General features: G+C 41.9%; 1 protein-coding gene across 1 annotated transcript in view; it reads left to right on the forward strand.

Moving 5' to 3' along the window:
* The window catches only part of LOC136876539 (juvenile hormone esterase), an 85,976-nt gene that overhangs the window by 6,639 nt on the left and 67,022 nt on the right, over nt 1-12,315 (forward strand). The window contains exon 2 of the mRNA XM_067150578.2: nt 8,570-8,701. Coding sequence (XP_067006679.2) covers nt 8,570-8,701 — 132 coding nt within the window. The remainder of the gene's footprint in view (nt 1-8,569; nt 8,702-12,315) is intronic.

The following is a 12,315-nucleotide window of genomic DNA, read 5'->3' on the forward strand; positions in this document are numbered from 1 at the left end:
TTATTATTGTTTTACAATTTCTTTTTTCATCACACTGACACAGATAGATCTTATGGTGATGATGGGATAGGAGAGGGCACAGAAAAATCTCTTCCAGGCTGCTGACAGCGAAGTTCGAACCCACTATCTCCCAGATGCAAGCTCACAGCTGCACGCCCCTGACCACACGGCCAACTCGCGCGGTATTATTATTATTATTATTATTATTATTATTATTATTGTTACCGTGTTTTGGTGGTAGGTAGAGGTGAAAGAAGGTGCGGGCGTGAATGAGTCTCAAACTACGGAATCAAAGTTAATGTAAAATTTAACAAGGTTATATTTTCTTTTCAAAAACAAAGAAATAACAGGTATGGCAGGTACAAAGTAGCAAATCAAAGGGGAGTCACAATATTCACATAATTTGGGCTTCGAGCCCCGAAAACACAATGCTTGGGCAATCAGCCCAGTTTTACCTCCAAAACACAAGTTTCAACAGAGGGGCAGAAAACCCCATTCATACCTCGGAGCCCTTGCTCCAAATTACACCGATAAGCCTCCACGAGGCATACCACAATTGATTTTTAAAAGAGCCACACGCTCTCAAATTTAAGCCTTCTCCCAGGCCACACCAAACTCAACCTTCAAGACAATGTGAGTGGGAGCTCGAGAGGGTTAGCACTCTCTATCCCAGTATGTCGCTTTACAAGAGAATAGAAGAAAAGAGAAGTTACATTTTAGGAAAAGGTTACATAGGGGAACGCTTAGAACCCTCCCCGAAAGTTAAACTGCTGAGCTAGCAAAGAAAGAATTTATTAATCGGCCATTACCTTATTGTTGACCGCTGCCGAGGAAAGAGGCGCTTCCCGCCTCCTGCTATGTACTTAATACACTGAAAGATGGAACAGAAGTGGCCCGGAGACCCTAAAATCAGCAGTTTAAATACTCTCGCAGAAAGTTCTAGGCGTTAGGGGAAAGAAAACACCCTCCCACAAAGATTTTATTGGGTAGGACCCCGCAACAGATTCAAGTTGGGGAAAGATACACCAGATTGGTCAGAAATTAATTGAAAAAATTCGTGATTGGATACATTCAAAACAAGGGGAAGAAAGGGGTAAATATTGCCAACTTAAACAATGACAGAAAGAAATTTAACAAAGAACAAACTCCTGAAATTAAATTTTCTCCAACAAAATAGTTCTTTGACTCCGCACTAGGGTGCACTATTGTTGATCTTCAGTAGTGTCCTCTAGAAGAGAAAGTTCACACTTCTTAATACAAGCAAGACAAAAGTACGTCGAAAATGACACAGTTCACAAACTCAAAAATTTCCAGGTAGTGACATCTTCTGAGAAATTTGGAAATTAAGACCGTAGATAAAGTTCAGACTTCCTCCAGAAGAGGAGTTTCAACTGGCGCAACTTTTAAATAAACGGTGTGGAGGTGTACCGCCCGGTACAGACCTCCCCCCCCCCAAAAGTTCCTCCACGGGGTAACACAGAAGAACATAAACTTTTGTTTGAAAATAAGTTCCAAGTTTTGATGTTGATATTAAGATAACTTGCAGCAGTATTTAAGAAATTTCTTAATTCGGTTCCAAAATTTTGTTGTTGGAGGTGAAGTGAAGTCTTTAGGTTTATAGAAGTTGAATATCTGAAGATAAGCTTTTACTACTTAAAAGTGAAGGAAAAATTTGCAATGTCCATCAGATATTGCTGTTGAATTCCCAAATGTAGTTATCTCTTATAGTAACTGTCCATGTAGTTGATGTTGATGAAGTTGGATGGCCGGACCGGCCGTTGCAGCTTGCGTCCAACAGGAGGCCGCTCGGACCCCTTAAGTACCCTGAGATACCGCTCGCCCGCACTATGAGGGGAGCAGAGTGTTGAAACACGCCGCGCCCGCGGTGAACATATACAGGCTGCGGGCCAGTAGCAGGTCGTGCGCCGCACATCAGCCTTGGCCGGGAGGAGAGCTCCGGCTCGCCGTGCACATGTCGTCCTCGCTGGAGAGGAGGGGGCCCATCCCCCTCCCCAGTTGCTGCACGGCGCTGCGCGGCTGCGGGGGCACTGAAACATTAAAGCTAGGCGGCAGAATTGTGTTGGACCATCGTCTTTTTGAAGGCACAGGCATTATGGAGAGGTTGAGGGGCCAGCGGCGTGTAGATATCCATGGTATTTAATCTTATGAAGCCACAGTGTAAGGTGGAGCAGGAGACGGGAGCGTGGTAATGGCCGTGGCAAGAACAGGATGGCAGTTTAACGGATCGGGGGAGGTTTACAAGAAATTCTTACATATAAAACAAAATATTATAGAAGGAGCAGAATGCCTTAAGCGTGGAACTCAAAAAAAAATATAACCATCATATTCCTATCAATTATATGAAGCAAGTTGACAGAAAATTTACACCGGTTTCACCTGTGACAGGTGAACGCTAAATATCCTCTCGGTGGCTGGATTGCTTACTAACAATGTAACCGGTGTGAGAAAATCGAGAATGATGCATGGCCCATGAAATCTGGGGGCAAGCTTGCCCGCGGGAACAAAATTTTTGACCATAACCTGGTCACCTACCTTCAAAGGGGTGGGTCTCCGTCCACGATCATACCTTTCCCTAACCTTTTCATGAGACACTTTAAGATTGGCTTTAGCCTTCTTCCAAAGACCTTTAATGTTATCCGGATCTATTGTCTCGGGTAGAATGTCATTCAGAGACCAGAGGTTAGAGAGCGGCGAGTTGGGAACAAACTTGAACATCAAAGAAGCTGGAGTAAACTTGTGAGATTCATGAACCGCCGAATTCAAAGCAAAAGCTATCCAATGCAGGGACGTGTCCCACCTGGAATGATCTTCATGATGATAGGCAATAAGTGCTGACCTGAGATTACGGTTAACCCTTTCAGCCAGAGATGGTTGAGGGTAATAAGCAGAAGTAGTTACATGAGAGATTGATAAGTCAAAACAGAATTTACGAAATAAATTAGATGTAAAAGCCTTAGCATTATCAGATACAATATATTGACACGGACCAAAAGAAGCAAAAATAGAATTTAAGCAGGTAATGGTAGACTGAGCGGTAGCCAGCTTAGTCGGAAATAACCAAGAAAATCTGGTAAAACCATCTACGCACACAAAGATGAACTTGTTAGCATTACCCTTTGACTGGGGGAAGGGTCCTACATAATCGATATACAGACGTTCCATGGGGCGCGACGCTTGATGCGAAGACAAAAGGCCTACCTTGGTGGACATGGTGGGTTTACTGAGCAAACAAGATTTACAAGCTTTTACAAGTTCCCGGATTTCACCGTCCATACCTTTCCAGATGAACATTTCACGAATCTTCTCACGAGTTTTAAAGATTCCAAGATGCCCTCCTAATGGGGTCTCATGATAATACTTGAAGATCATAGGTACCAGAACAGCTGGAACGACAACTTTCATCATCTTGTCATGCCTCGAAGGGCAACATAAAACACCATTCCTCAGAACATAAGGGACAACATGTTCCCCAGAAGAAAGGGTTTCCATTATCGGAGCCAGCGCCGGATCTTCACGTTGGTATTTCTCGATATCCCTAAAAAGCATGGGAGCATCTGTTAGGATGGCATTAACCTCAGATAGCATGGACTCGGGAGGTGATGAACTGTCGACCGGTTCGTGGGTCTCGACGTCGTTATGAAACATACGGCTGAGTCCATCAGCAACAACATTTTCGGTGCCTCTGATATGTCTAACATCAAACTGGAAGGCGGAAATACGAATAGCCCAGCGGGCTATACGACCAGTACGACGCGGCCTACCTAAGACCCAGCTTAATGCTTGATTATCTGTCTCCAGGTCGAATTTGACGTGTTCCAGATAGAGACGGAACTTTTCTAAGGCGAATAAGACTGCCAAACCTTCGAGCTCATAGATGGAATACTTGGCTTCTTGAGCCGACAAGGTCCTAGAGGCATAGGCGATAGGTCGCCTCCCTAGTTCAGTCTCTTGAAGAAGGACTGCAGCTACTGCTGACGACGACGCGTCGGTTTGGACGATGAATTTCTTCGAGAAATCAGGCATAGCAAGGACAGGGGCATTACAAAGCGCTAATTTAAGATCTTCAAAAGCGGCTTGTTGAGAAGGTCCCCACTCGAATTTGATGCCTTTCCTACGAAGAAGGTTTAAGGGCGCCGCTCTATTAGCAAAGTTAGGAATGAACTTTCTGAAGAAATTCACCATACCAATGAACCTGGCGATACCTTTAATGTCCTTGGGAGGTTTAAAATCACGGATGGCCTGTGTTCTAGAATGATCGACTGCTACACCATCGGGTGACACAATATGCCCTAGGAATGACATAGAGGGCTTAGCAAAGACAACCTTGGACAACTTAACAGTTAACCCAGCCTTACGAAGGCGATCGAGAACTTCTCGCAAATGATCTAGATGTTCTTCAAAGGTCTCTGAAAATACGACGACATCATCTAAGTAGTGATATAAGTATTCGAATTTGATGTCGGAGAAGACCCTATCTAGTAGCCTAGTGAGCACAGCTGCCCCCGTGGGGAGCCCGAAAGGCACGCGGTTGTATTCGTATAAATTCCAGTCCGTGGCAAACGCAGTAAGGTGTTTAGACTCTTCGGCAAGGGGAATTTGATTATAGGCCTGATTCAAGTCCAAGATAGTGAAGAACTTGGCCTTATGAAACCATGAAAAGCAAGAATGAAGGTCAGGAAGGGGCACAGATTGCAACACCACCTTCCGATTGAGAGCCCTGTAATCAATGACAGGCCTGAAGCCTCCTTGGGGTTTCGGGACTAGAAAAATAGGCGATGAATACGCCGACTTAGAGGGCCTAATAATACCATCCTTCAACATCTGATCGATAATTTCTTTCAGAGCCTTCATTTTAGGTGGAGATAGCCTATAAGGTGGAAAACGGACAGGAATCGAATCCGTGACCTCAATTTTGTATTCAATAAGGTCAGTAACACCAAGAGTATCAGAGAACACCTCTGGAAATGACTGACATAATTTACGAATACTATCAGCCTGCTCCTCAGGTAGATGTCTAAGGTCTAACAACATCTCATCCTGGGTAGGCGAAATAGATGAACATGACACAGAATTACACTTTAACAAAGGGATTTTACAATTGGACGCAAATTTGAATGTGCACGACTTACTCTGAAGATCGAGCACAAGACCAGTGTGAGAAATAAAGTCCGCTCCCAGTATGATGGGGCAAGACAGGTACTTAGCCACAAACAATTTAATTTTCCATGTAAATTTAAAAATACGAATTTTGACCAGTACGGAACCTAGAATTTCTAATGGAGATGAATTAGCCGAAACATATTGAATAGGAGATGAGACGTAGTCAGGTAGTTTACAAACAGCTTTCAATTTAGAATACCATTCAGCCGAAATAATCGAACAAACACTGCCTGAATCTAAGAGAGCTGTTATAGGCTCGTTATTTAACTCAATCTTAAGAAAAGGAACAGGTGCGGGGGTATCCACCGCAATCCTAAGGCACTCTTTGGGGCACTCAAAAGATGTACCTCGAAGACTTATCGTTCCCTGAATTCTCGACCTTTTTGCCAGGGGCTGAGCCTTGGGAAGCAGAATTAGTTGACTCAGCCGCAGCCACTAGTCACTTTTGATTGTTGTTGGAAGTTACACCAGAAGTTGAGCAGGAGGGGGTGCTATTCGAATTGGGACAATTCTTTGCGATATGTGAGAAAGCCCCACATTTAAAACAGCCTTGTGGTGAACCAGCTCCATTATTTGCCCTACTAGTTTTGATCAGAGGACACTTATTGCGCAGATGGTCAGGCGACCCGCAAGCATAACATTTACGGGGGGTGACTGATCGGCGAGGTGGAGGCCGAGTATTACTAATTGAAGGCGGGGGTTCTTTCGCGACACGCAAAGAATCGGCGTATCTAACTCCTTCCGCTGAGACGGCCAATGCTTCAAGTTCCGAGAAGGTTTGCGGGCACGCCGCGAAACACAAATATGACCTATAGGGAGGTGAAATTCCCTCTACAATAGCCTGTACAATCTGATCTTCAGGAAAATGAAGGGCAAACACCCTAGTATAAAACTTAATGTCCTGTATGAAATCAGCCAAGTTTTCATCCAAGCGCTGTACACGATAATAGTACTTCTGAATAAGGGAGGACCTGGCCCTAGCAGGGATGAAGTTAGCTAGCAAATGGGCATGGAAATCCTCAATAGATGATTGCTCGGCAATGGCTCTTACGATTTTATCAGTGAGAATACCAATAGCATACGGATAGATAATTTGCAAGATTTGACATGGAGAAAGAGAAAAAACAAGGGCATGATCCTGGAATTCCACTAGAAATCTTAAAAATGAAATTACGTCACTGGTGGTATTAACGGAAAACTTAGATATACCTCTGAGCAACATTGCCAATGGATGAGGCAAGCTACTAAACCCGGGTGACATAGTAGGTAAAGGTTTCAATGGCAAGGAAGTTAATTCAGAACGGATGTTACTCAGCGATGCACGGCGTTCAGACTCGTTGTCCAATGGGGCAGGGATAGTTTGAGCAGCAACGGTTATTCTATTAACTTCTCCCTTGGGAGGCGCTTCCTCACTACCTGCATTTACTATGGTGGGTTGATCAGATTTGGGAGGAACTTCCCCAGTTAACAATTGAGTGACCTTACTAGATAATTCGGAAATATTTTCCAGGAGCGTACTAGCTTCCTTCCTCTGAACATCATTCAGTTTTAGAGACAACAGATCATTAACTCTATTTGAAAAATGATATAGCCTGCCTTGCACACGCTTAATTTGATTTGGAGACGGATCATTTTCATCAAAAAAACTAACGACCGATGCTAGCCCAGTAATATTCTCCGTGATCGTGGAAAGAGAGTCGTCAATTTCTTTCTCTCCCAAATTGGGGATAGAAATGGGCAAATCAAGGGACTCTCTAAGTTTGTTAGTGTCTATTGCAACCGTGCCTCCAGATTGCACATTTCTGATAGTTAATTCATAGATCAACTCCTCCTTACGCAAATAGTTAAGAAGGAGAACATCGCGAGGGCCGGGCATGATGACAAACCAATTTTGAAAAACTCAAAAAAATTCCAGCAACTGGGAAAATAGTTAGAGTTTGGAACAAACAATATTTAGCCGTCAAAAGGGGTTAAATTGAGACCCATTCAACCACGCTCTGCTACCACTTGTTACCGAGTTTTGGTGGTAGGTAGAGGTGAAAGAAGGTGCGGGCGTGAATGAGTCTCAAACTACGGAATCAAAGTTAATGTAAAATTTAACAAGGTTATATTTTCTTTTCAAAAACAAAGAAATAACAGGTATGGCAGGTACAAAGTAGCAAATCAAAGGGGAGTCACAATATTCACATAATTTGGGCTTCGAGCCCCGAAAACACAATGCTTGGGCAATCAGCCCAGTTTTACCTCCAAAACACAAGTTTCAACAGAGGGGCAGAAAACCCCATTCATACCTCGGAGCCCTTGCTCCAAATTACACCGATAAGCCTCCACGAGGCATACCACAATTGATTTTTAAAAGAGCCACACGCTCTCAAATTTAAGCCTTCTCCCAGGCCACACCAAACTCAACCTTCAAGACAATGTGAGTGGGAGCTCGAGAGGGTTAGCACTCTCTATCCCAGTATGTCGCTTTACAAGAGAATAGAAGAAAAGAGAAGTTACATTTTAGGAAAAGGTTACATAGGGGAACGCTTAGAACCCTCCCCGAAAGTTAAACTGCTGAGCTAGCAAAGAAAGAATTTATTAATCGGCCATTACCTTATTGTTGACCGCTGCCGAGGAAAGAGGCGCTTCCCGCCTCCTGCTATGTACTTAATACACTGAAAGATGGAACAGAAGTGGCCCGGAGACCCTAAAATCAGCAGTTTAAATACTCTCGCAGAAAGTTCTAGGCGTTAGGGGAAAGAAAACACCCTCCCACAAAGATTTTATTGGGTAGGACCCCGCAACAGATTCAAGTTGGGGAAAGATACACCAGATTGGTCAGAAATTAATTGAAAAAATTCGTGATTGGATACATTCAAAACAAGGGGAAGAAAGGGGTAAATATTGCCAACTTAAACAATGACAGAAAGAAATTTAACAAAGAACAAACTCCTGAAATTAAATTTTCTCCAACAAAATAGTTCTTTGACTCCGCACTAGGGTGCACTATTGTTGATCTTCAGTAGTGTCCTCTAGAAGAGAAAGTTCACACTTCTTAATACAAGCAAGACAAAAGTACGTCGAAAATGACACAGTTCACAAACTCAAAAATTTCCAGGTAGTGACATCTTCTGAGAAATTTGGAAATTAAGACCGTAGATAAAGTTCAGACTTCCTCCAGAAGAGGAGTTTCAACTGGCGCAACTTTTAAATAAACGGTGTGGAGGTGTACCGCCCGGTACAATTATTATTATTATTATTATTATTATTATTAAGATGTGTATGTGCCTAGATAGTTAGCTACTATTTATTTTTCATCATTTTATTTCTTCAATCTCTTCACACACAACTGCTTCATCCAGACCTCAATTCTCTCTGAACGATCATCTATTTTCTTTACTAGGCACCTGTTGCTGTTGATCCATGGGATGGAATCCGTGATGCTACCAAAGATGGTGCTCCTTGTGCACAGCTTGATCAACGGTTCGGCCCGCCCTCTGAAGACTGCCTCAATTTGAATGTGTATACCAGGAAGGTAAGTGACTACCATGAATCAGCTCCAGAAAGATACAGAAGTCGGGTCACTGCTTAGAAAATTTGAGGCTTTCAGAGCCATCAGAGGAATTTAAAGTCAAATCCAGGAGTGGTAATCTCGTTTACCCTGCAGGAGTTCAAGAAGGTGTTAGACGTGTACTTCTTGACCATCCCTACTAATATAATAAATGTGAAACAGGAAAATGTGTTTGGATGTTTGTGGAACTATACGATGAGGGACTTGGTGCGCCTGGATTAAATCAGTTGTCGTTGATCACGCAGGTGGCAGATTCCATATCAGTTGTATATCTAGTTTTTTCTTAAGTAATTTCAAAGAAGTTGGTAAATCATTTTAAACCCTAACTCCTCTTCCCATAATCGAATATATGCCCCAGTTTGTCCTCTTGAATACAAACTTCATATTCCTATTGTGATGTTTCCTACTTTTAAAAACACCACTGAAACTTATTTGTGTACTAATGTAATTCCACAGCTTAGAATATACTGCATGGTCGAGCAGTTCATCTCCTTACTCCCAAGTCTTCCCAACCCAAAGTTTACAATATTTTCTTAACACTATTCTTTTGTCAGAAATCAACCAGGACAAATCATGCTGCTTTTGTTTCAATAGTTTCCAGTTCTCAAATCAGCAATCCTAGTGAAGTTCCCATACACTGGGGGAATACTATAGTTGGAGTCTTACTAGAGAATTATATGCCCTCTCCTTTACATCCTGACTATAACACCTAAATACTCTCATAACCATATGCACAAATCTGTAACTTTTATTTACAATCCTACTTATGTGATGACCGCAATGAAGATCTTTCATTATATTAACACCTAGGTACTTACAGTGATCACCAAGAAGTACTTTCAACCAAGCGAGTTGGGTCACGCAGCTATGAGCTTGCATTCAGCAAATCCACCATCAGCAGCCCTGAAGATGATTTTCCAAGTCTTCCTACTTTAATAATAATAATAATAATAATATTGGCTTTATGTCCCACTAACTACTTTAACGGTTTTTCGAGAAGCCGTGGTGCTGGAATTTAGACCCGCAGGAGTTCTTTTATGTGCCAGTAATTCTACTGACATGAAGCTGACGTATTTGAACACCTTCAAATACCATCGGACTGAGCCAGGATCGAACCTGCCAAGTTGGGGTCAGAAGGCCAGTGCCTCAACTGTCTGATCCACTCAGGCTGGCACTCTTCCTATTTTCACACCAGGCAAATATTGGGGCTGTACCTTCGTTAAGTCTACAGCCGCTCAGTTGCAACTCGTGACTTTTTCCACAAACTTTTGTAAGCACTTGATCTCACTTGAGGAACACGAGGAAATTTCAAGGATGTTTGTTCGTACTGTTGGCAATACTGCTACTAAAACGTTTTCATTCCATCCCTGAAGGGGACAGCGGGCCTCCTAGATGGTAACACCGTCTCTCAGGCCAGGGAGATGTTTGCAGAAGGTGAGGGAATTGGCGAGCATGGCCTATACCAGGAACTGCCCTTGCTTTCGTCTTAGTCAGGAGAATGGAGAACCATTTAAGCCATTCTCAGGACAGCTGATGGTGGCAACCAGTCCCTCTCCATGTCCCGAATGTAGAGACGTACAGCCATGGCTCTCCATGGCTAGCCCTCCTCTGCTCGGTTGGTCGGCCAGTCTGTCGGAGTGTGGAGCCGTTGAACCATGGACCGGCTGTGGCCACCTGTAGGAGGAAGTCCACTCTGCATTTGCCGACCCTGTTGACAATGTTGGTAACTTAATTTTAAGAACTTGTGTGAGTTAGGCAATTCGTGTCTTCATCCTCTTTGCCTCACTGACTTTAAAGTAAAGTTTCCTCCAAAAGAAAGCAAATGAATAGATGCTTAATAAATTTTGACACATTTGGGAGAAAATATCAGAGTTTGAGGGTTTAATTTGAGTTATGATAGTATAGGAGCTTGTTAGCACTAGCAGATATGTGCATTATATACACTAGTTAAATTCTTACAAGGTCAACGGATGGGAGGCACGTATTAGTGCTCTAACCCCCACAGCATGACCTGCGATAATGAAGATGTGAGAGAGTAGCATGTTGCGCATGCGTATAGCACAGATATCTGTTTTTGTGATATCCTGGCCTGGTATTCGTGCTGATTGTAAATGTATTGACATTGTATTTTAAATATTAGAATAAGATTTTAAAGGTTGAAACTTAATTATTATTTTTAATAAAATGACATAATATACAAACGTTTTAATATTCAACAGGTTTTTCAAAGCTCATTAAGGATAAGTTTGTCAAAGACAAACCATAAGTTTAACCTTGTAAGAATATTTATGGCTGAAGATGTTCAAAATATGAACAAAACATGTCCTATGTTTTAATATTTAAGCAATAAAATAAGGATGAGATCCTAATTTTGTAATTGCTTTTAATGTATTGAATAGGTGGATACAAAAGTTTTATTGTTTCTCCTTTAAATAGACTTTCAATATGGAAAAATGACGATAGTCTCTTGCAACACGGAAGTTTGCCAGGAAACAGCACTTTGTATCATGTACGGCTATATTAACAAACTATGAAGCCAAGTATGTAGCATTTCTTTGAGGCTGTCTTCAGGTGTTCTATTTACTGGCGACAGAGTTATTGAGAGGCCTGCCATAGGTCTTTCAAGTTGACACCGGATAGGCTACCTGCAAGTTTGTGAGGATGAGGCCCTACCTAAGATTATTTCTGATGCTGAAGACAGCACTAATACCCAGCCCCCTGAGCCAGAGAAACTTCGACCCAGCCGGGAATCGAACATGGGATGAAAGACCAGAATGCTAACCATTTAGCCACAGAGACAGATTATTAATAATGCTATGGTACACAACAAGATTCTATGCCGTGTTATGAGCAAGTGCTGTGTTGAGCAGATAAATTGTTATTGTGCATTACTTTCACATCATTTACACCTTTTTCTGTGTTTATGTTTTACGTATTCTAATCCATGATGATCCATTTTTGTCTTTCATTCATCTCATTTTATTTTGACTCACCTTCTCACAATAGTACCATCACAATTTGGTTTGATTTGTTCAGTGTGATTTCCGATAAAAGAGTAGCGTTATGAAAATGTTGCAAAGTTTGGGCTGGGAAGATCCAGGAGAAAGGAGACAAGGTGCTCGACTAATTGGCATGTTTCCAATTATAACGATTGGGGAGATGCCCCAAATCATTACAGCCTTACAATCACTCTTAGTGATCAATTATATCTGAGGTGGTGATAATCAAAACTATCCTTATCCAGCATAAGTGAATGTTGAGAAATCGAGAAAAACTAAATTTGATTTTTAAAAACATTATTGAAATGGAAACTTTATTTTGGGTGAAAAAGAGGTAAATTTGACTTAACTGCCTGCAGGAAAAATAATGTGGCTCATAAACAAGAATATTTATTGAAAGAAATGGTTTGTCTAAGGACAGTTTTGCTGTCAAACACTTTGAATAAAGGTAATTCTGAAACTAATACATTAAGTTTAGAAATGATAGCACGTTGAATAATACAGTAATTGAATGTATACAAATGCAAAATAATATTGAACAATACAAAGGTAAATGTTCGGGTAGTTTATGAAAATATT

This window comes from Anabrus simplex, chromosome 6 (assembly GCF_040414725.1).
Source record: "Anabrus simplex isolate iqAnaSimp1 chromosome 6, ASM4041472v1, whole genome shotgun sequence".
NCBI lineage: Eukaryota > Metazoa > Arthropoda > Insecta > Orthoptera > Tettigoniidae > Anabrus > Anabrus simplex.